Source organism: Sus scrofa, chromosome 16, assembly GCF_000003025.6.
Source record: "Sus scrofa isolate TJ Tabasco breed Duroc chromosome 16, Sscrofa11.1, whole genome shotgun sequence".
In the NCBI taxonomy this organism is placed as follows: Eukaryota; Metazoa; Chordata; class Mammalia; order Artiodactyla; family Suidae; genus Sus; species Sus scrofa.
Window position 1 is genome coordinate 5,775,336 of NC_010458.4, and position 24,911 is coordinate 5,800,246.

At 45.3% G+C, this 24,911-nt stretch overlaps 1 protein-coding gene across 3 annotated transcripts in view; it reads right to left on the bottom strand.

Moving 5' to 3' along the window:
- The window catches only part of RETREG1 (reticulophagy regulator 1), a 152,969-nt gene that overhangs the window by 48,843 nt on the left and 79,215 nt on the right, over window positions 1–24,911 (bottom strand). The window contains exons 1-2 of one of the 3 annotated variants that reach the window (XM_005672396.3): window positions 1,118–1,311; window positions 687–799 (exon numbers count right to left, since the gene is read on the bottom strand). The exons of 1 other annotated variant lie outside the window; for it this stretch is intronic. In XM_005672396.3, coding sequence (XP_005672453.1) covers window positions 687–721 — 35 coding nt within the window. In that variant the 5' untranslated portion in view covers window positions 722–799; window positions 1,118–1,311. Of the gene's footprint in view, window positions 1–686; window positions 1,541–24,911 lie in introns of those variants that run through there. One more of the 3 variants, XM_003359728.5, reaches the window with a different exon arrangement.

Below are 24,911 nucleotides of genomic sequence, written 5' to 3' on the forward strand. Positions count from 1 at the left end.
CAACCCTAATTAGAATTCCAGTGACCCTGATTCATACAAATTTTGTTAACACGGCAACGGGACCAGAAATGGACCCTTTCAGTATGGACGTGAGTTAGGCTCATGGTAACAGAAGTGACGGCCTACCTCCTTTCCCATTTCTAGCCCCTTTTCTTAGTAATAAAATGGTGATACAATTAATGAACTGCATAGGGGGGTCCCAATGACCATATTTTCAAAGATAAGAACTGTAGTTTTAAAAAAAAGTGCTGTAACATCAAAATGGGTATGCTGGTCTAATAGCTAACCTTTAGAAATGGCCAACAACTCTTCAAATGCAAGTGTTTTGCGAAATACACATCAGTTTAGATTTCTAACAACTACCGTCTAAAGTTAAAAATCGAACATCAAAAAAACTCAAGTAGACTTTACAGGGTATAGGAGGAAACGCTTTTTAATAATATCAGCCACCACTTCCTCATTCAAGAAAAACTCTTATTGGCATATGTTTCTAAGGGTATATACACTCAGTTAATTTTACACCCTTCTCTTCACGTTCAAGAAGATTCTATTTCCTGGAATGTAAGAGACCGCATTCTTTTTAAATTTTTAATTGAAACTACCTTTTAAATTCGTCGTCATGTTTTTAAAAAGATAACCAGCAAGTGAAAGAGACTCAAGAAAAAGTAAATGTATATCACGATTACCTTTTGCCTGGTCCAAAGTCCTCGCCTTCAGGCATGTCTGCCCTTCAAAAACAATACGCAGCAAGTGGAAAAGGCTGCAACACTTTTCGTGCTACAAGAGTTTCTTCTCCACCCTAAGGGATGACCATGAGGAGGGGAAAACCTCAGTGGTTTTTCTTTCCTCTCTGGAGAAAAGCGCTCCTCCCTCACTCAGAAAGTCGGTGTTTACAAATTCCCGAAGCGACCGCCTGCCTTGAATGAAGCGCGGAGCCGGGTTATTAGCACGGTCTCCTTCTAAAAATAACTAGGTCACCTCTTACTCCCAGGACCGTGACAGGCGGCGGGGAGCAGGCACAGCCCAGCTGCCCAGCATTTTGCCTCCAGTCGTGTGAGGAGTTGTCACCACCCAGCTATTAACCTTTCCTGGGATGACTTCACCCAGGCCAGCCTACCCTTTCTCTTTCCTTTTTTTGCCCGTGGCATGACGAGGCACCCCAGGGGGCAGGGTGGCGTGTCCACGGCGTGCTGGACACTTCAGCCTGGGCGACCAGCTCTCCCACCCTCAGGAGGGGCTGCGGGGGGCGCGGGGGGCGGAGGGCAAAACAGTGCTGGCGAGTAGCTTCGGGGCCGGAGGATTGTTTGTTCTGACACCGCTCAGCCACTCCGCGAAAAGATCCCTTACTCACACAGAGAGGGAGACGTGCCAATAAACAATTGTGTTTTGAGGACACTGTTTTGCAAGAAAATCCTTCCTTGGGTCATCGAGATTTCTCAACTCACAAGTGAGCACACAAATAGGAGTCCGGGTGTTCCTTTGGGCCACACAGTTTCTTCCGAGGGACTTCCCTCTGTCATCAGGGAGCAGCCTGATCTTGGACCACGGCCAAGCTGTGGGCCTGAGATGTTTTGATGGCTTGGCCCATCCCTGCATACCAGTCATCAATCACCAGACACCTTCATCTGCTGCAGCTTCTAGAGCGGCACACAGAAAAATCAATTCTTGCTTTCAGAAAGGCTACAGGAGACATTACTGAGATCCCTTTAGGAATACAGCCTGGAAGCTCTGCATAAAACTTGAAACCTCTTTTTTTTTTTTCCTGATTGGGAATGTCAAGTAAGGCAGTAAACAAGATCTAATTATTAAGAAATAGTCTACTTTTCAACATATGTATTTCACTGTCACAGGCTCAGTCACAGCTAATCCTAGCAAAATATATATATTTAATGTATACTTTATATTTATAGACATTAAGGTGATTGCTAGAGTATTAAAAAATTGAAAAGTTGAGGAGTTCCCTTGTGGCACAGCAGGTTCAGAATCTGGTGTTGTCACTGCAGCAATGCCGGTCACTGCTGTGGCATGAGTTTGATCCCTGGCCTGGGAACTTCCACATGCAGCAGGTGCAGCCAAAAAAAAAAAAAGAAATTGAAAAGTCAAAACGGTTGACTTTTATCTTTCTTTGAGGCAGTGTTAGTTATTCTGTGACACATGCATGGTGCAATTCGAGACAATTCTTTAATATTCCACACAAGATCTGAAGTTTGAGACTTCAAAGTCTGAGGTTAAGTTACCACAGACACTCAAACACATAACTCAAATACTGTTGACCTTGAAAAAAACAGTCCTAAGCAGAGCTCCGAGAATTACGGTGTGCCCAGGCCTCTCAGAATTGGAGCAATGTGCTTTGTTGTTAGAAATTCCAGGTCTAAAGAAGTGAAAAGTTGAGACGCTGAAAATATTACCCATGAGAATGTTTCAGCACTTCTACTTCACCTGCTCAATAACAGTGCTAATTTTACGATCTAATTCTCAGTTCTAGCAATTCTATCCCATTAATTCTACCTTTTTGTCTGCTGTTCTTTTAAGCTCCTCTTGTACTATTTCTTGAATATCTGGGTAGAACTGTTGTTGAACTTGGCTGCTGATGACTACCAAACTGACTGCTTATATGCCTGAAACCACCCTCTCAATTTTAAAGAACAATTAACTGATCAGTGCTGTGCAGTGAGAGATGAATTATCCATTACTACCATGAAATATTTCCTTTAATTTCCTTTACTAGTACTTCCTTTAAGCACTTCTTCATGCATTTTAAATTATCTGCTCCAACCATAAATTCGCCTCTGGGTATATTCGTGTTAATTTCTGAAATTCCTAAGCACGAGGAGGGAAAACAGGATGGAACAGATAACCAGAAAAAGGACATGGGGGCTTCCTCATCCCAGTGGCATCTACGGTCCTATGGGGATTAGGTGCCAAGGGTTCCCTCGTTATTGTGGATCCAAAAGCCCCTGGGCATCCTGAATTTTTTTTTTTTTCCCTGCTTTTTAGGGCTGCACCTGAGGCATGTGGAAATTCCCAGGCTAGGGGTCGAATCGGAGGTACAGCTGCCAGCCTACACCACAGCCACAACAACTCAGGATCTGAGCTGAATCTGTGACATACACCACAGATCACGGTAATGCCGGACCCCCAACCCACTGAGGGAAATCAGTGATCAAACCTGCATCCTCACTGATACTAGTCGGACTCGTTTCCACTGCACCATGATGGGAACCTGCAGCATCCTGAATTAAGGACTCCCAGAATACAGACATGGGAAAGACTCTGAGGGCCATGAAAGCCATCCAAGACTCCGACAAAGGGGCCTAGCAAAGTTAGGCGAACTGCTGGTGGCAAAGCCAGGAAGAGCCTCTAGTGCTGAGGGCACTTTTCATGCCTCCAGCTGGAGAGAGAGCCCGCGCACTCTGGCAAAAGTGCATACATACGGCCAGACACGTACATGATTTTGTTTTCTTATATCCATATGCTTTCAAGATCTGTATGCACTGAATTTTTGTAATACACTTTAAATGAATATTTTTATTTTTGTTTGCAGTTTAATCATACAGTATGCCCTAAGAAACCATTTGCCGTTTCAAAGCTAAATATCCACTTTTCTTAATGCCCTTTTTGTTCTTCACACAATCATCATCCTAAGAGCTTTGTTTTTTCCCATCTCTCCCACAGCAGCACTGACTAAGGCTCAGAAACCAGAGGAGGGACCCTCTCTCTCATGGAGGTTACTGGCCATATGAGCATGAATGGCTAAGAAATAGGGGTGGTCGTTGGTGGAGAAAAAATTATTAAGAGGAGTAGGTTAATTCTTTGTTAAATTGACCCAACAGAATTCTTGCTGAAGGCAGGCCAGGGTGACCAGATATTATCTGGGAGGTGGTGAGACATGAGGGGTTTGGCTAGATATTAAGGGTGATCAAGTATTGGAGTTCCTATTGTGGCACAGCAGAAAGGCATCTGACAAGGAACCATGAGGTTGCAGGTTCAATCCCTGGCCCTGCTCAGTGGGTTAAGGATCTGGCATTGCCGTGAGCTGTGGTGCAGGTTGAAGACATGGCTTGGGTCTGGCGTTGATGTGGTCCTGGCGTAGGCTGGCAGCAACAGCTCCAACTGGACCCCTTAGCCTGGGAAACTCCATATGCCAGGGCACAGCCCTAAAAAGACTAAAAAGACAAAAAAAAAAAAAAAGGTGATCAAATATCAAAGAGGGAGGATTATTCTTGATAAACTGATTTGACTTGACAAGTTTCTTGCTAAAATTGGGTTCTGGAGGACAAACCTAAGAACAGGGCCTAGTTGGAAAAGAGCTCAGCAAAGCCTGATGAGAATTGAGTAAGGAGAGATTTTTTGTCACCTCCTAAGAATAAGGCACATTTTAATTTTTTTTATTAGCACTCAGTGCTACAAACTGTATGGTCCCTCAGAACTGCGCTGTCCAATATGGCAGCCCATGGCAACTGAGCACTTAACATGTGGCTAGATTGGAATTTTAGGATGGAATAGGAAAAGAAGAATGTAAAATATCTCCTTATCAATTTTTATATTGATTACATGATTAAATAATTTTGGAATTTCTGGTTAAATAAAATATATTATTAAAATTAACTTCCCTTGTTTCTGTTTAGCTTTTCTAAACCTGGATGCTAGAAATATACAATTATCTATGCAGCTTGCATTCTGCTTCTGCTGGCCTGTATAGCTCTAGAGCTTGAACACTCCACTTTTCTGCCCAAATTGGTCTAAATGAGACATAAAACAAAAGTTCCTTTGAGAGCTAACTGGCTAACACAATCTTACCAATTGTTTTCAAAAACATTTCTGGACTCACCTTTAATCAGAAGGAAAGGGTGCATATTACAAGAGGCAATGATAAGAAAGAACTAAGAAGAGTCCATGGAGCATTTTTTTTCCCTCCATATCTTAGCCTCTGCTTTTCTTCACCTAAAACCTCCCATCCCTGCTTCCCTTCGGCCTCCAAGGACAAGACCCCTTAGGCTGCACCCCAGGTCTTGAGTCCTTCCTCTCCTGTCCTCTCCAATTTGTACCACTGGATATCCCAGCCTCTTGCCAGTTCCTGACCCTTCCAAATTCTACTCCTTCCAGTCCCTAACCTCTGTCTTCTGCCCTTTACAGCCCAAGGTCCCAACCAGTGGTCTGTAGCCAACTCACTCCTCACCAGTGACAGTCTACCCTCTGCCCCCACCAGGGCCCTGACACTGCTCCTTAGACAAAGCTGATACTCACCATGCATCGAACTTGACCTGACTCCTGGGCACGGTGCTGCTGCCCCCCTCCCTCTGTCTTGACCTCTCCACCCTTGGCTGGAAGACTCCACTTTCTATGCTCGGTCCACTTCTCTCAACATTCCTGCTTGGTCTCTCTAGCTGTCCCTCTTCCAACTGGCTCTTAAAAGCTGGGGATGTCTAGGGCGGGGCCTCCCAAACCATAAACAATATGGAGTAACGGGTCCCGCCCTCAGCCACTCTCTACCTCTATCAGTCTGGAATGGATGTGAATTTGCTTTTAGATGCTGCCGGTGGGGGAACCACTCCGAGAGCACCGTCCTGGCATTCCAACACTGCCCCCACCTTCTGTTTCATGCTATGCAATCTCTCCAGGAAATCTCTCTCTTTCCAGAATTTTCACCCTCACCTCAACGCCCTAATCTAGATTCCTAGTCACACACTGTCCAGAATTCCAAACCTATACTGATGGTCCCCGACTTACAATTTTTCACCATTCTGATGGTGTGAAGGTGGTACCCATGCAATGGAAACCACACTTGGCATTCTGAATTTTGACCTTTACCTGGGTGGGCAAGATAACGGTCCAACACGTGTGATGCTCCACAGTGGCATCGAGCCTCAGCTCCGGTCTGCCCTGGGGTCACCATGGGCAGTAGCCAATATACTTCTGACCACTCTAACCCAGACGACCATTCTGTCTTTACTTTCAGCACAGTGTTTAATACACTACATGAGATAGTCAACACCTTATTATATAATAGGCTTCGTGTTAGATGATGCTACCCAACTGTAGGCTCAGGTAAGTGCTTCTGAGCACAATTAAGGTTGGCTCAGTTCAGCTGTAATGTTGGGTAGGCTAGGGTGATTAAATACATTTTTGACTCACGATATTTTCAACTTAACGGTGGGTTTATTGGGATGGAACCCCATTGTAAGCTGAGGAAGCTCTGTGACTCCTGTCACCCACTAGCCGTGATGTACCAAGCTGCCTCTGACTCGCTCGTGAAAACTTAACATCTCTTTCCACTTTTCCATTCAGTGCTATGTGGGAGGTAGTTTGTGATCAGCCATGGCATGGAAATTGGCAAACACTACAAGTCAGCTGCCCATCCCCTAGTCACCCTAGCTGGTTGTTGAAAATGTACCCACACAGCAGTGACTTGTAGACATCTTAACCTGTGTTAAATTTTTTTTCTTTTTCCTTTTCTTTTTTCTTTTGATTTTTAGGGCCACACCCATGACATATGGAAGTTCCCAGGCTAGGGGTCTAATTGGAGCTACAGCTGCCAGCCTATACCACAGCCATAGCAACTCGAGATCCAAGCCGTGTCTGTGACCTACACCACAGCTCATGCCACACCGGATCCCCAACCCACTGAGCGAGGCCAGGGATGGAACCTGCATCCTCATAGATACTAGTCGGATTTGCTTCTGCTACACCATGATGGGATCTCCTAACCTGTGTTAAATTAATTAAGCAAGGAGGCCATTAGATTTCCGTGGTTCTAATTTCTTAGAAGCCTACATAAGCAAACCGAAACCTGAGCCTATAAATGCTGCAAGGTGAAGAAACTGAAACATAAGAGTAATCAATCACAAACATCCACCTGGGTTTTCCAGATAAAGGCAACCACTTAGGCTATAGCCAATCAGATGATTTCCTTGCTTTGCTTCTGCATCTTTTCTATAAAAGTTCTACCCCCAGCTCCTGTCAGTGGAATGTCCTAACCACTTCTGCTTTGCAGCTGCCAGGTTCAAATTGACTTTTGCTCAAATCACTTCTTAAAATGCTGAATATGCCTCAGTTTATCTTCTAATATCTTTTAAGGTCTGACACAAGAATCTCCAGAAATGAGTCCAAAGAGCATGCACGATCTCTCAGTAACCTGCTTTCCTTTATCCTTTCCTATTTTTCCCTTCTTTTTCTTTCTTTAGAAGAATAATTTCTCAGTAATTATTCCTCAATTATTTTTCTGATGCATTTCCTTCAGTGAATTTAGCAACATCTCAAGTTATCTCCACTACCTGTTGACACGACAGCTATCTGAAGCCCTCCCTCCCACTAGCACCTACACAGGGACCTTATCTTCTTGTTCCTTATTGTTTCCCAGCAAGAGTACAAAAGCGAGCTCCCTGAACACACGTACCATATTATTTTAGGGTGATATTATTAGTCAATATTAGTTACATCAGTAAGTGAAGAAATGTTCCAAATGGTCAACCAAGGCAAAAGCATGAGACTCACATCCATTCTCCCCTCTCCTAATCAGCCAGAGAGACCCTCACCAAGTGCCATCAATGCTAACACATCAAGCTGCACTTGGAACCACCCCTGAGACTGTGCCTAACATGATTAATTGTCTTAATTCAGTCCAGCATCTTCCCTTGCCTAGGCTAGGGGCCAGGAAATATTTGTGATCAAGCACCCCCTAGCAGGACACACCCTCCAAATACAGTGTGCATTTGTAAATTATACGCATACGTATTTTCAATGTACATATATGACTTGTTAACACTTTATGTACTTCATAAATCATACACAAAATAAAAACATATAGAGATAAAATGAATATAAGCATTCTTTTTTTTTTTTTTTTTTTTGTCTTTTGTCTTTGTTGTTGTTGTTGTTGTTGTTGTTGTTGTTGTTGCTATTTCTTGGGCCGCTCCCGCGGCATATGGAGGTTCCCAGGCTAGGGGTCCAATCGGAGCTGTAGCCACCGGCCTACGCCAGAGCCACAGCAACGCGGGATCCGAGCCACGTCTGCAACCTACACCACAGCTCAGGGCAACGCCGGATCCTTAACCCACTGAGCGAGGCCAGGGATCGAACCCGCAACCTCATGGTTCCTAGTCGGATTCGTTAACCACTGCGCCACGAAGGGAACTCCAGCATTCTTGATAATTGCTAAAAACCCAATACAACCTAGAGGCCTATCAATAAGGGATAAATGAAATTATGGTATAATGCTAAAAAGGATGGGATTGTTATGAAAATCTTTCCACAATTTGGTCAGCTTTAGAAATCAAGAGAGAGATTAGAAAACAAAATATATAGTAGCCCACTGATGTAAAAATATACATTTACATATTGATGAAACTATATGAAGAAAGGATATATATGAAGAAAGGGAAAATAGGAGAACAAGGGGAAGGTGGGAAGAAAGGGGAGGGGAGAGAAAGGAAAGGTGTTTCAGAGGACTTACACTTACTCTAGAGTATTTTGTGGGGGGAAGGGGCACAGCTGCTGTGGCTTGATGTGGGATCTCAGTTCCTAGACCAGGGATTGAACCTGGGCTGCAGCTGTGAAAGCACCAAGTCCTAACCATTAGGCCACCAGAGACCTCCCTACACAGGTATTAACTGTGGTTTTCTTTGTTGGCTTAAAAAGAGATGAATATTTCCTATCTTATTCTTTTTGCCTGTCTATATTTTCTATTTTGGCCACAAATAAAAACTGTTCTTATAAGAAAACAATATTCTTAAAATATGAAAAAGAAAAAAGGTTACTTTTACATGGAAAGGGAAAAATTTGTCTGTGGTTTCCTGCTACCGAAGAGGGAAAAAAAGTCTCTCTTCTTTCACTTGGGAAGAGGCAAGGCGTTCAGGAGGATGTCCCCAGTGGGCCTCAGGACTTTTCCCCTCAAGACACACCAGGAAGAATTCCTGCCTTCAAGGAGTGGACCGTTTAGAAAAAGACATGTGTGGGTCAAAAGAATGAGAGAAAAAGCAGAAGCAAACCCTCCCTCCACCCACTGACTCCAGGTTCTCAAGTTCCTGTCGTGGCTCAGCGGAAACAAACCTGACTAGTATCCATGACCACGCAGGTTCAATTCCTGGCCTTGATCAGTGGGTTAAGGATCCCATGAGCTGTGGTGTCACAGATGTGGCTCAGATCTGGCATTGATATGGCTGTGGTGTAGGCTGGCAGCCGTAGCTCTGAGTAGACCCCGAGCCTGGGAACCTCCATATGCAGTCCATGCGGTACTAAAAAGACAAAAAAAAAAAGAATTCTCCTTCTCCACCTGTTCCACATCCCACCAAAGACTTTCAGTGTTGCCAACACAGAATGTGTTTCCCAGAAAAATTCTGAGTATGTATTATGCACTTTGCAAAAATGGAATAAGAGTATAAACTAGTATTGAAGCCATGTATTTCTGGAACGCAGTGGAAAAAGACACTTTTTTTTTCCCCTTAGATTAAAAAAAAAAAAAATCAAAGGACCAAATGATTATATACGAACATGGTGTGAGTGATGCCATTAGTAGTGACTGTGTGATGAAACCACACATGCTACACAACTGAGAGATGGTAGCTCTCTCCTGCTTGCTGGTGGGTGGAGTCACGAAGATCCGTCCTAGATCCATGGCCTTCCAAGCAATAAAATTGTATTTTTCCCAAATGCTATGTTATGACAAACTTTAGTATATAAAAAGCACAACAAGCCAAAAAAGGTCTCATCGGGGGCAGGGAACTGAAATGTGACCTCAGTCCCGCACAAAGGCAGCCCCTGAATCGCATCCTTGGAAACCCAGAGTTGCACAAGATACAGGTGGAAAACTGTGTCCTGGATCATCTGAGTGGCTGGAAAGAAAAAGCTGCAGTCTCTTCTTATAGTTAGAACAGACTCAATCCAGCTACCCATTTTATCCTTTAATTTCTTTTATGCTTAGTGTTATGAAGGGTTTCCCTTACATTTCTTTTCATCCAAACACAGCTGGCACTCTAAAACCAACACATGGTACCTCTGATGTCCCAGCCACCAGATTTCTTCTCCCTCCTTTTGCTGGAGGTACCAGTGTGGTCATCCTACTACCCAGCCTGGGACAGTCCCTGGTTGCATCTCTTGTCTATTATAATTAATAGCAGGCCCCTTTCACTTTCTGTGTACCTTTAGGCCATCAATTGTAAAATAACCCCAATGTATTACCATTTTCTTCTCCCTACTTGTCAGAACTTCCATATTGTTAATTTGTGCTAGATGGGTCTTTTGATTATCACCTGATTTGTTATGGACTCAGCAGGGACCCTCAAGATATTGGAGCGAAGCTGACTGGGAAGTGTGGTCGGGATTTGTGGGTGCCATTGCCACAGGAATGCTGGAGAAGCTGCACCAGGGGTGGAAAGATGCAAACCTGGGAGAAGAGTCAGCAAATAGCAGAGGCGAAAGGGGTGAAGGAGTGGGAGAAGATGAGGGCAGCAGGGCTGGCAGCGAGCACCATCGAAGACACAACAGCCTACAATAGTGGATTCTGGGTCAGCTCTGTCTCTGTCATGCTGGTTTCTGGGGGTATATCTGATATCTTAATCTTCTAATCACATTTTTTTAATCAAAGTAACAGTTGATTTACCATGTTGTCTTAGTTTCAAATGTATAGCAAAGTGATTCAGTTATACATATAAATAGATACACACACCTATTATCTTTTTAGATTCTTTTCCAATAGTGGTTATTACAAGATATTGAAAATAGTTCCCTGTGCTATATACTGTAGGCCCTTATTTCTTAGGGTTTTTGTTTGTTTGTTTTGCTTTTGAGGGCCGCAGCTGCAGCATATGGAGGTTCCCAGGCTAGGGGCTGAATCAGAGCTACAGCTGCCGGCCTATGCCACAGTCATAGCAAATGTGGGATTTGAGCCACCTCTGCGACCTACACCTCGGCTCACGGTAATGCTGCATCCTTAACCCACTGAGCAAAGCCAGGGATCAAACCTGAGTCCTCATGGATGCTAGTCAGGTTTGTTAACCACTAAGCCACAACAGGAACGCCAGGTTTCTTTTTTCTTTTAGGGCCACACCTGTGGCATATGGAAGTTCCCAGGCCAGGGGTCGAATCAGAGTAGCAGCTGCCGGCCTACACCACACCCAGGGCAACACCCAAGCCACATCTTAGACCTATGCTGCAGCTTGCAGCAATGCTGGATCCTTAATCCACTGAGTGAAGCTAGGGATCAAACCCACAATCTCACAGAGACAATGTCCGGTCTTTAACCCACTGAGACAACAGGAACTCCTCGTACGTATTTCTGAATAAAAGTTCATTTCATGTTGTTACATTTTAAATTGTGATATTTAGGCGTTAATGACCATTTGCGTCCATGAATAAAAGGGTAAACACGACAGATAACCCAATGGCCGACCCATTTAGTGGGTTCATGGTGGGGCAACGGTGGATGATGAAGAGCAGGAAGGGCCGGTGAACTTGGGGCACAGGAGTAGCTTCGGGAAACATGGAGAGGAAGAAGGGGCTGTTTGGCAACTGCTTAAGGAAGTGAGGAGAAAAGGATGCCAGGAAACGAGCCAGGTGCTCAGACGAGCCAGGTGGTCATCTCACCCTACGTTACTGGCTTGTGGTGTGTGTGTGTGTGTGTGTGTGTGTGTGTGTGGCTTGTGGTGTGTGTGTGTGTGTGTGTGTGTGTGTGTGTGTGTGTGTGTGTGTGTCCTGCATTTACTGAGACCTATTTCATTGCACTCAACGGGCTCTCTATAAACTCTCCAAGGGCCTGTTGGTGACTGGTTTCCTCCCCACTTACGTCCTAAGGCCTCCTCTTCTTAAAATATTGTTGATGTGCTCCTGCATCAAGAGTTGTTTTTTTTTTTTTATCTCTTTTCTCTCCCATCCTTCCCAACACCCCATCCCACCCCCAAAAAAAACCCTTCTATAAAAATCCAGCAGGAGTGATGACATTGGTTGGAATCAAATACTCCAAGGTGCCAAATGTCACTCTTGGTTCAAGCTTCCCTCCACGGAATGATTCTGAATAATAATCCTGTGTCTGAATAATCCAGCTTGCCTGCTTACTGAAAGCGCCCCTCTAAGGCTCTACGTGTATCTCAGGGGTGAAAGTCCTTGACAAAGAATCTTTGGTTCTAAGAAAGTCAGGACAAAGAGCCACAGGAACAGAGAACTCTGGCAGATCTCACTGCTCTTCATAAATACAAGGAAATGGAAAATTTCTAAGGCCACAAATCATAGAGACAGAGGTCTCTGTAGCCAGTAAAAACGGGAATGACTCAAACAAGAGTGGCAGGCAGCTCAAACCAAACCTTATCTTTCGCACTTAAAAATACAGTGCAAAACACAGGGCAATGACAACCTGTGTTTAACTATGGATTACGTAACACTTTTGTTATATGTTAGCCTTTCTTATCACATGCTGTTTATGTCAGTGTGAAAAACTATTTTTCATTCCTTAAATAGCACCTGATAAGATGCTTCTTGGCTATACATTTACTCAGTGTTTTGTGGAGAAGCCAAACTGAAATGCAGAGTTCCCAGCCCAAGTCCTCTAATAGTTAATCATGATTAATTTTGAGGGTCTGGGCTGGGTGACCAGAGCCTCTTTCTGGTCCCATTTCACTGTGCGTCATCTGACAGCCTTGTGGCCTTGGCTGGGTAAGTTCCACCTGCTGACCTGGCCTGTGGAGGATGGGAGATCTCAGACACTGACACCCTCCCCTCTTGGCGACGGCATTTCGGGGAACTTCAGGGATTGCTAATATCTGACAGTCTCTGGGCATTTCTGTTTTTAAAGTTTTACTGAATTATAGTTGATTCACAACATTGTGGTCGTTTCTGTTGTTGTTATAACAAAGTGAGGCAGTTATACGTATATACATATCCATTTCTTTTTCAGATTCTTTTCCCATATAGTTTATTTTTGAAGAGGAACTAGCCCCTTGAAAAGCATTTGCTGCAAGAAAAGCTGAGGATCTGCTGATCTGCATCAGTGGGAATGAAGAACGCCTTCATTTAAGAGACGCTGTAACTGCTTCTCCTGCAAGGTCAGATCCTTCCATGAAACTACTGGGCCAGCATCTCCAGATTGACTCAACCATTGTCTGACCATCTGATCATAAACCTGGCCTCCCAGCAACGTGGTTTATCTCCTTCAGGCCAGCTCGAGGTTCCAAGTAAGACATGAAGAGCAATTTGAAATCATCTGTGAGTCATTTCTAGCAGGGTATGAATAAAACCCTTTCAATGACTAGCAAAAAGCAATGAGCTTCAAAAACACTGAAACCACTCCAAAATGTGGCCCTTAAGAGAGCCTGAGTTGAGAAACTGAGCCCATTTAAGACAGACAGGGTCTGGAGTTCCCATAGTGGCTCAGCGGTAACAAACCAGAGTAGTATCCATGAGGACTCGGGTTCAATCCCTGGCTTTGCTCAGTGGGTTAAGGATCCCATGTCGCTGTGGCTGTGGTGCAGGCTGGCAGCTGCAGCTCTAATTCAACCCCTAGCCTGGGAACTTCCACATGCCATGGGTTTGTCCCTAAAAAGCAAAAAAAAAAACAAAACAAAACAAAAAAACCTGATAGGGTCAATCTCTAATCTCCACAATAATCTCTCACTACCTCACCAGGGACTTCCTCCAGCACCCACTGCCTCTCTCCTATAAGCATAACAAACGTTTTATTTTAACAACCTTTTAATTTTGGAATGTTCTTAGAATTACAGAAGAGTTTCAAGGATAGTATCTCGGAGCTCCTACATACACTTCACTCCATTTCCTCTGGGTTAACATCTGACATGACCACGCACATCTGTCCAAAGGAAAACCCTACATTGGTAGCTGATTGTGAACTGAACGTCAGACAGTTTCCTCCAGGAGCCCACTGGGGCATCATGGTGCCTTCAGGCTTTAGGACCCCCCCGCCCCGAGTCTCCCTGGTCTGCAAGATGCTCCATCCTCCCTCAGTTTCCTCCCTTGACACTTTTGATCAGTATTTTGTAGACATGAGGGATTTAGCAGAAGGGGATTCCCTGACATCCACCTGACTGCTCCCTGGTGGTGTTCACTGGCTCAGGTGGATAACACAGTGTTTGCCAGCTTTCTCCACCTGCAAAGTTCTTGTTTTCCTTTTCCATACTCTAGTCTTTGAAACAAGTCTAAGTTCAGCTCCCCTTCAGGGGTGGGGGAGGGGGAGGTGGTGCAGAGGGACACAGCTCCCCCTCCTGAACGTGGGAGCAGCAACACGTATCCCTCAGAAGTCTTCTATAAGGAAGATCTGTCTCTCCCCTTTCCCTCAGTAACTTTTTAAATCTTTTTTTAGTTCTGCACCTGCGGCATATAGAAGTTCCCGGGCTAGGGGTTGAATCGGAGCTGCAGCTGCCAGCCATTGCCACAGCAATGCAGGATCAGAGCCACATCTGCAACCTACACAGGATTCTTAACCCACTGAGAGCGACCTGGGATCAAACCTGCATCCTCATGGATACTAGTCGGGTTCATTGCCGCTGAGCCACAATGGGAACTCCCATCATTGACTTATTTGTTCAATCATTTAATATCAATAAGGGCTCAGGTGGACTTGTAAGGACATAAGAGTTTGGGTTATAATCCAGTGCTATATGATTGACTTTATTCCTCAAACTGTTAAGAACTCCCCTTCCAGACCCTTAAGAGACCTGAAGAGGCCACCTCTCTACCCTCTTGGCACTGCTTCACTTGACCGGCCCAACCCTGGCCCCACTCTCCAGCTGAGCCTGGGGTTAACCACAGTGCAGTTGCCCCGTCCCCCCAGAGATTATCTCACTTTCCTCCAACCCAGCCTCGGCACCATCCAAGGAGCGACACCAGGACTGGACCCAGAAGCCAGAGATGGGATGACACAGGAGCACAAAGGCCTGTGCTCCATGGGGGTGCGTTCAGTTCCACGGACACAGGAAAGACTGGCACCGTGTGTGCCAGAGGCCGTGAGCCGTGCCCTCAGAGGTGAGCTGTCTGCACACACAAGCTGCCACCAGTATGTTATTAGGAAAGCATGACCACCTGCCATGTTTTTCCTCTCTCTGATAAAATTTCCAAGTTTGAAACCAAGTTCAAATCTCCTTTCCACGTGTGCCATGCGTCCTTACGTTTCATGTTTCTTTCCTATTTTGAGTACAGAGGAAGTCCACAGTTTAAAAATGGAAACGAGACTTGGCTTCTTTACCTGCACCTCCTTTTAGCATCAAACCATGGCAACATCATACACACAGTTCATCATAAGTTTTCATAGCCGATGCATGCTGCTAGATGCTGCTTTCAATCTGCTTATTTATGACCAATGTGGATTTGTATATCAAACTTGACTTTACGTTTTTTTTCACAGATGGTGAAATCATAAGTTGTACTGAAAATGGAGAGGGCAAGGACAGCTGAAGACGCCTCCTGATCTAGTCTGTGTGTCCATTACCAGCAATAAAAACTTAAAATATCGCCTAAGTCCTGAGTTAGTGAAGAGCAAGGGCCAGGCTGTGTCAGGAGCTGTAACAGCCGCCAGGAAACAACACGGGTTTCCACACCATCAGCAGATGGATGTGCAAGAAAGGACACCGTGCTTACATGTGTCTTCCAGGATGAGTGGGTCCCCTTCTCTTCCCATGAAAGTGCAACTGCTTTCATGGAAGATCACAGGGTGTCTCCCCAGCAATGAGAAACAGCTGTGTTCCCAATAACACAGACTACAAACCCTAAAGGCAAAACGGAGGCTCCTTCCTGGAGGTGTCAGCCTGAGACACAGGCTTCAGTGGATGCATGTCCACAGGCCTCTAAATGGGCACATTCCTTTAAAACCTGCTTTGCTTCATTTTGCTTGACATTATCCCCCCAAAGAGGATGTGGCCCCATGTTTGTGATCCCACCAAATCTGCCCCATATCAGGGCTGTCCATTCACTTTCTTAAGTTTGAATAGAAAGGAACTAGGAGAGAAAGAAGGGCTGACACGACATCAATCAAGGCTGGTCTGGGAAGCTTTTGGATGTCACAGAGGTTACCGGATTGGATGGGTAAAAAAGAATAACAATGCTAATGAAGGAGACAGGTTTAATCACAGATTTTGTAGTTATTTGTGGGTGTGAGCCCTTACAATTGAGGGAGTTGTAAAATAAGCTTTGCAAAAATTTCTTCAAAAAGTAATATACTGGCGAGTTTCCATTGTGGCTCAGTGGATTAAGAATCTGACTAGTATCCATGAGGATGTGGGTTCAATCCTTGCCCTTGCTCAGTGGGTTAAGGATCTGGTGTTGCTTGAGCTGTGGTGTCGATCACGGATACGGCTCAGATCTGGTGTTACGATGGCTGTGGTGTAGGCTGGCAGCTGTAGCTCCGATTTGACACTTAGCCTGAGAACTTCCATATGCCGCAGGTGTGGCCCTAAAACAGTAAAAGTAATATACTAAGTGGTCATGTGACAAAGATGGAGCAATGTGGTTTTCCAAAGGTAGGGACTGTGGTGGGTGTGGAAATTGGGTGAAGGTGGTCAAGAGATACAAACTTTCAGTCATAAGATCAACAGGTTCTGGGGATGTCATGTATAGCACGTCACTAGAGTTAATAACACTACACTGTATATCTGAACGTTGCTAAGAGAGTGGATCTTAAAAATTCTCATCACGAGGAGTTCCCGTTGTGGCGCAGTGGTTAACGAATCCGACTAGTAACCATGAGGTTGCGGGTTCGGTCCCTGCCCTTGCTCAGTGGGTTAACGATCCGGTGTTGCCGTGAGCTGTGGTGTAGGTTGCAGACGCGGCTGGGATCCCGCGTTGCTGTGGCTCTGGTGTAGGCCGGTGGCTACAGCTCCGATTCAACCCCTAGCCTGGGAACCTCCATATGCCGCGGGAGTGGCCCAAGAAATAGCAAAAAGACAAAAAAAAAAGAAAAAAAAATTCTCATCACAAGAAAAACCTCTGTATGGTAATGGATGTTAACTATTGCGGTGATCATTTTGCGATACGTACATGTATGGGATCATTATGTTTTATCACTTACACAACATTATATGCCAATTAAATCTTAATAAAACCGGGGGGGGGTGGATAGTGGGGGAGAAAGATTGACTGAAATAGCTGTTCACAGGCTGGATCAATTTCCAGTGACTTTACTCTTTTAAAGTCCTCTGTCACAACTTAGGAATGAATATAACTTGATCTGGAAAATGTGTTAGGCTCAAAATGTGGCCCTAGTTTTCATAAAACTGACATGAAGGGAGAATAGGAAAAGCAGCGTTGTAAAACTGCTATGTTATGAAGATGAGTTGTATTTTATATACATCAGCATAGTGAGCTAATAGTCATTTTATAGTTTATTTTTTATATAAAAATTTTTTTTTACAATTAGTAGAGCAGAAACTTGGACCCTTTACACTTACATTCCAGGAAGCTTATGTATTCAAAATGACCAAAAGCTTTCCCTGGATCTTGGCGATGGAAAGGACAGCCATCACTATACATCCAAGGTCCGCTTATGTCAGGTATGAATTGTATTCCTGGTGGAGTGGCAAGTCATCAAAATACTTAGCTCTGCCTGCTACATGGAGGCCAGCTCTTCAAGGTCAAGGGAAGGTGTGGGTCCAGTCAGGGGTAAGATCTGGCCCAGGCCCAAAGGGATGATAGAGTGGGGGTGAAGGGCGGAGCCACATTCTGGAGATGAAGCCAAGCAGGTTCACAGGTTCACTGATGGACTAAATGTGTGGAATGGGGACAAAGTGAAATTGCATGTCAGTCTCTCACCTCCACACCACCAAGTATTTAGAGCACATTTTTGTTTTCCCTGTGGCATATGGAAGTTTCCAGGCTAGGGGTCGAATTGAAGCTACAGCTGCCAGCCATTGCCACAGCAACACCAGATCCCACCTGCATCTGTGACCTATACCAAAGCTCACGGTAACACCGGATCCTTCATCCACTGAGTGGGACCAGGGATTGAACCCGAGTCCTCATGGATACTAGTCAGATTCATTTCCACTGAGCCACAATGGGAACTTCTAAAAGCACATTTCTGAAGAACATCTAATGACCTGGGATACTTTACATATTAAACCAGGTTGGAGAACTTTTCTGCCAATAGTCAGACAGTAAATACTTTCAACTTTGGGAGCCATAGGGCCTCTGTCATAGCTAATGGACTCCAGTATTGTAGCAGAGACAGTGTGTAAAGAAATGAACACTGGCCAGAGCTGGCCAGTCTCTGAGTTTTATACATACACACGCACACACAAATTATAAGAGAATATGTGTTATTTGTAATTGATTAAAGAAACCATTAGGCAGGGACTATGTATCCCAATAATAATAGTGATTATTTCTATGGTGCTTATTTTCTTTTGTATTATTTAAGTATTTTTTTTAATCTTCTTTTTTTTGGGGGGCCGCACCCATGACATATGGAAGTTCCCAGGCTAGGGGTCGAATCAGAGCTGCAGCTGCCGGCAGACACCACAGCCACAGCAACCGCAGGTCCGAGCCACGTCTGCAACCTACACTACAGCTCACAGCAAAGCTGGATCCTTAACTCAAGGAGCGAGGCCAAGGATCGAACCCACATCCTCATGGATTCTAGTCGGGTTCTTTACCTGCTGAGTCATGACGGGAACTCTTGTTTTAAGAATTTTAAGAAATTTCCCCACATACATATTCCTTTTATAGGGAGATAACATCTACCAAAAAAAAAAAAAAGTTTGAAATTGTACCTTTAAAGATCTACCAATGAAAACAAAGTTGGGATTTTATGTTTTGATATCCTGTCATTGATCATATTTTCAAATGGAGATTTTTTTTACATAAAAATACTCATGAAAAAGATCATCAGTAAATAAATTACAAACTAGTAGTTGTCAAGAAAATAACCTGTCCTTATTTCTAGAACTGGAGAGAGTCTGTGTGCAGAACAGGGAAGGCTGGTTTTTTTTCTATTTTTTTATTTTTTACTGCACTGGCCGAGTCTCTGGAAAAGATTGCATCTTGAATTAGCAGCTTGACTGTTTGCTGTCCAGGTAAATATTGTGTTGCTAGGACTAAAATCGTCCTGCCATGTGGGTCACCCTGTCATATAATTAGCCTCTTATCATATCAGGTGCAAATCAAACCGGCAGCAGTCCCTGATAATGTGGTAATTGAACAAACCAGAAACCCTCTTTTCATGGATGCACATCTGACATCTGATTTGACAGGACCACCATCCCACTGCAGACACTGGGGGGGCTGTTTGGCAGCAGAGTCAACAGCAAGTGGAACCTTAGGGTGCACAGAACACCTTAAGGAGTCCTCAGCTATCTGAGCCACCTTGATCCTTTATTTGTCCTTAGTTACATCTCTGTGCATCTTGTCAGTGCCCTGGCCGAGGAACTGGGCAGAGGGTGAAATTTAACCATAAGTGTCCTATGGTTCAGGGCTAAAGTCCTCAGGCTCCCCCATTCACCTTATTCTGCACCAGGCTCACTGACTCCAATCACCTCACACCATCCTCCCGGCCCAGAAGGCTGGGCGGCACTGCACTTCTGCTGCCCCTCTGCCCACTCCTCCCTTCCCTCTTTCCTCAGGTGTTGATCAAAATGAACGTACTGCAGCTCCTCCCCCATTTCAGTCCCCTTCCAGAAAACCCACCCTGGCCACCGTCCTCTCCTCTGTTGCCAAATGTTATCTAGTCCTCAGTGTGGCTGGAAGCCCTCACCTAATAAGCAGTAAACCACTCTCTGGTTCCTCTCCTCTCACTGCACTGGGCACACACTACATGGGCTCCAAGGGGCAGAGCTGCTGAGTGACCCCTGCAGGCAGCCTGCTTGCCTTCTGATACTGCTCTTCCACCCACCAGCTGTGTGAGGTCTGGCAAGTTACTTAACCTCTCTGCCTGTTTCCTCATCTGTGGAATGGGGTTTCATGACAGGCGATGACAATACTTCGTAACAGTTGCTGTGAAGACGTAAGGCCTATGCAAACGTTGTAAAGTGGATTAGATGAAGTATATCAGATTAAAGAGATGTTGTCTTTAATGAGAATGTTGTCATATGCAAAACAGTGAGAACAGGGCTGGCATTTTGATTGTCCTACTTATATGTTTGCTTAAAAAAAAAATACAGGAGACAGGGATGCAGTCTCACATCTTCCACATCGCTCTCTCCAATGGCAGCAACGATCTTTCTCTAACTTTTAGCAGACTATCAGTGTAACGAATGAATGAAACTATGTTTTAGATGTCCCAGTTTTGCATTTTTGATCCTCCATTATTGCTGGCCAATTCACTTCCTGATGAAAGATAATAACATCTGCACCGAGGAGTGCTCACTATGCGTCAAGTGCTGTATGTTAACTATTCAATATAAGCCTTGAAACATCTTGGGGAAGGTGTTGCTCTAATTCCCTTCCATAGGTGAAGAGTCTGAGATTGAGAGGCTAAGTATTTTGCCCAAGGTCACAGGGCTTGGAAATGGCTGAGCCAGGCCTGTTTTCTTCCTGGTGAATCACCCATTGCTCACAGCACAGTTCTAGACTCATCATAGGTGCTTATTAATTACATAGTTTGGCTAAGTGACTGATTCATTTAATCACTGTTTATTGACGGCAACCGGAGGCCAGACATCAGGAGGGCACAGATTAGAAATGCTCCCTGTTATCACCAAGTTGAAGTCTGATGGGGAACACGGACAAATCAAGGAGCAATTACGAGGCGATGTGATGGGTGCTATTATGACAGAGAAAGTACAGAGTGACCCAGGGAGGCACAGGATGAGCACAGGAGACAGGCATGGGGGTCAGCAGAGAACAGAAAAGATTCCCCCCCTCCACCGGATGTGAAGTTTTAGTGATCCCAAAGGAGGGGCTGGGGTTGAAAGGGGGATGAATTCCAAGGGGAAGCAGGACAACTCACGGTACAGCTGGGGACCAAGGGGGGCGTGGCTAGAGAGGACTGCAGGGGGAAGGGGAGTTCCTCCAGGCATCAAACAGGATTTCTTTCAACAAAGTGGGTGGTGGACAGCTTGAGCCAGGCTTCTCTTTACAGCCAGCAAACGGACTAGTCAGGCTCCTTTACACCAGAGGAAGTTGCATCCTTATGACAGAATCAGGGAGCCATTGGCCCTTTCAGGGCCCTGCCGCCCTGTTAAGGTACTTGACTGCTGGGCTGGAGGGAAGGGCGGCCTACATCAATAATTTATTTGTTATTGTTCAATAACTTCCTTGGGTTCCATATGCATTGGCAAGGAGGGCAGGCCCTCATTATATTCATAGACACCTTTTTCCATTCCTTTATGGACCCAGTTTTTGAGCATCCACTTTGCACAAGGCATGAAACCAAAGTTGGGGGGTATAGCAATTTAATAGACAGTTATAGACACCCAAACGCACTCACCGCCACAAAACTAACATACACTTCCTGGTGACCTCATGCAACTCTAATTAGGTAAAGTATGTCCACTTCCTTAACTTCCTTAACTAATTGTCCTCCAATTCTCCAGGTCACTTGAACTAATGGACAGAAGACTGTAAAAGATTGTGACAAACTCATTCTTTTGAACCACAAATACAGGCTTGTTCTCCCACAACGGTGGTCCAGAAGTATCATCTGTGTCTTTAACATATGCTATTTTAGAACATCGAGACTTTATTAGGGGAGTTCTCTTGTGGCACAGTGGGTTAAGGATCCAGCGCTGTCCCTGCAGCGGCTCAGGTCACTGCTGTGGCACAGGTTTGATCCCTGGCCCGGGAATTTCCATATGCCAAAGGCTCAGCCCCCATTGCCCTAAAAAAAAAAAAAAACCCAGACACAGGAGGGCAGACACAGAGATCAAACAATGCGTCCTGACAGCCAATGGGACCCGGTGACACTGAATGTCAGTAGCTTGTCTGTCACTCAAGTCTATGGGTATCAGGGTAGTGATGAAATTTTCTAGGACATCAGAGGTTTCATCCCAATTAACTCATTAGTGTTCAAAAGGTTTTTCTTTTTTGTTTATTCCTTTTTGTTTCTTCATGCTGGGTCTCCATGCAGACAGTACAGCAACAGCTTAAAACAATGGCCTGGATGCCATATTTTAACACTTTTACAAAAAGTACCCCATACTACCTGCATATTTCTGAAGAAACTTTTACAAATTCCCGGAACAAGAAGATAATGGCATGAATTCTCTGCCTGAAGTTATAAGGCAGAAACTCCTCCTTCAGGGAAAGGTCTGTCAAAGGGTCTGGGCAGCCAAAAAGAATGACACAGCTTCTCTATATCCACTGATTTATACTAATGAATATTTTATTGACAACAAAAATTCCAAGCGTCAGAGTATGTTCTGAGTAACTGAGTATTTGATTATGTGTAAGAACAAGACTGCCTACACATACCCTAAGACGCGAGACAGGAGGTCTTCACTGCTCCGACTCCGTGTGAAGAGACCACAGCGTCAGGTGCAGAGCGCCCCGCACCTGCCCAGCCCCCTGAGGAGCGCGGACGTATACAGCGAGCGGAGAGGAGAGGCTGCGTGTTTCAGCCAACCTTATCAAGGCCAAGGCCATCATGTGATAATGTGTGAATGAATCAGAAGGGGGGTGGCCCGGGTATTTCTGCCCTCACAGCGACATTCACACTTCACGTCCAGCCAGCTCTCATTTTCCTCTGCTGAGTGTTTACTAGCCGCTTTTCACATGAGACTCTGAACCCCCATCTGACTAATTTGCTCAGAGCAGAAGCTCCATCAGAACCATACCCTGTCCCAAGGATGCCTGCATTGCTGAAACATCCCTGCCAAACTCCCAGAAGGCAAGGTCTTCGGCTGCCATTTTTCCTCTTCTGGAAATGGTGGCCTCAGGTCACTCATTCACTCATCACGCATTTTTATTGTGCACTTATTAAGTGCCGGGCACTGTACTAGGCCCCGGGGACACAGGGTGGATATGGGAGGCATGGTCTCTGCTTCACGGAGTTCCCGGGGTGGTTGAGAAGCTGACTGTGAAACAAGGGACGACCATTTGGTTGAGAACCAAGATAAACTGGGTCCTAACAAAGCGAGGACCTAAACTAAACCGCCAACATCATTTTTCCTTTCCTCCCCCTCCTCCCCTCAAATGTGCACAAGGAAGGTTTCAGTCAGCATCCTTCCATAGGAGATCTGCTATCAAGGGTGCCAAGTGCAGGGAGCGCCCTCCCGAGGGCAGCAGCTGCAGGTTTGGGTGTCCCTGCACTGAGGTTATCAGAAGATCTGTCTGCCACACGTCAGCACCCAACTGAAGATCCACACAGGAGTGGAGTTCCCGCTGTGGCTCAGTGGTGAGGAACCTGACTGGTATCCATGAGGATGCAGGATTGATCCCTGGCCCTACTCAGTGGATTTTGGATCCAGCATTGCCGTGAGCTGTGGTGTAAGTTGCAGACGTAGTTTGGATCCCACATTGCTGTGGCTGCGGGTGGGTCAGCAGGTGTAGCTCCAATTTGACCCTAGCCTGTGAACTTCCATATGCCACAGGTGTGGCCCGAAAAGACCAAAAAAAGAGAAGAGGAGAGAAAAGAGAAGAAAAATTTGCACAAGAGCAAGGAGAGCTTTGAGTTCTTTTAACTCCATTGCAGCCCACCTCCCACACCCACCCATTTCACGTCTCTTGGTCGAAATGGACCATCCAAATGCCAGGATCTATCACAAGTTTCTGAGCAGCTTTCACCAACAAAGCAGTCTGTGCCTTCCCAGAGGTGGCCTTGCCATCTGTGAGCTCTCTGTTTGGTTCCCAGAGAAGCTCTCACAAAATGCTTTGAAGCTGGATGGTGCTGATAAGACCCAAACTCACTCCTTTATGTCTGCACACAGGAAGAATCCGATTACTCACGGGGCAACAAGAGTGGCAAGGTTTATAAATCCATATATGAGAATCTCCTCACAAAATGTGAAATCATCACCAACCTGCTTCACCCCCAGGGGCCCAAGGCCACGTCAGCACTTGGAGGCATTTTCACTCCTCCCCCATGGTGCCACCAAGACATAGGTCTCAGGACAAACACGCCGCCCGTGTCATTTCCTTGGACATTTATTCTCTCAGCCCACCAGCAGGAAATACTCACAGCACAGATGTGTCAGAACAGGCTGGACCAGATCTGTGTGGTGCCGATGGCACCACAGCCAGGCCTGAGCTCCAGGAGGTTGACAAATTAAAATTAGAGCTGGAAGGTTTCATCACGAATGGACTTCCAAGCCCATCTCAGACTCCTGTTTGGGGTGAGCATTTTGGCAGAGAGAAGAAAGTTTTGCAAATACGGATTTGCTTGAGGGTCCCCCGCCCCCTTAGAGGAGAATGTATCTACAGAAAATAAGAAAGGGCTTCAAGCCACAAGAATCCCAAGATGCATCTACTAACCCCAAACTCCCTACTGTACAGAACAGGGAACTATATCCAATCTCTTGGGATAGAACATGATGGAAGATAGCATGAGCAAAAGAATGTTTGTATACGTATGGCTGGGTCACTTTGCTGGACAGCAGAAATTGGCACAACATTGTAAATCAAATATACTTTAATTCCTTAAAAATTAAGGAGTTCCCATTGTGGCTTAGTGGGTTAAGAACCTGACTAGTATCCATGAGGATGCAGGTTCGATCCCTGGCCTCGCTCAGTGGGTTTAGGATCCTGTGTGGCTGTGGCTGTGGTCTAGGCCGACGGCTGCAGCTCCAACTGAACCCTTAGCCTGGGAACTTCCATATGCTGCAGGTGTGGCCTTAAAAAGAAAAAACAATTTTTTTTTTTTTTTAGAAAAGAGCCCCAAGATAGAAAATCTCAGCCGACTGCTCTTCTGGACTCTGGCCGGCTGTTCCTCAGACCAGCCCCTGCCCATCCCACTCTGCCTGTCTCGTCCCTTAGGTCCAGAGCATGTCCCCTTGAGGAGCCTGACCCCCAGCCCTGGACAGCTATACAGGGAACTCTTGTCCCCGGAG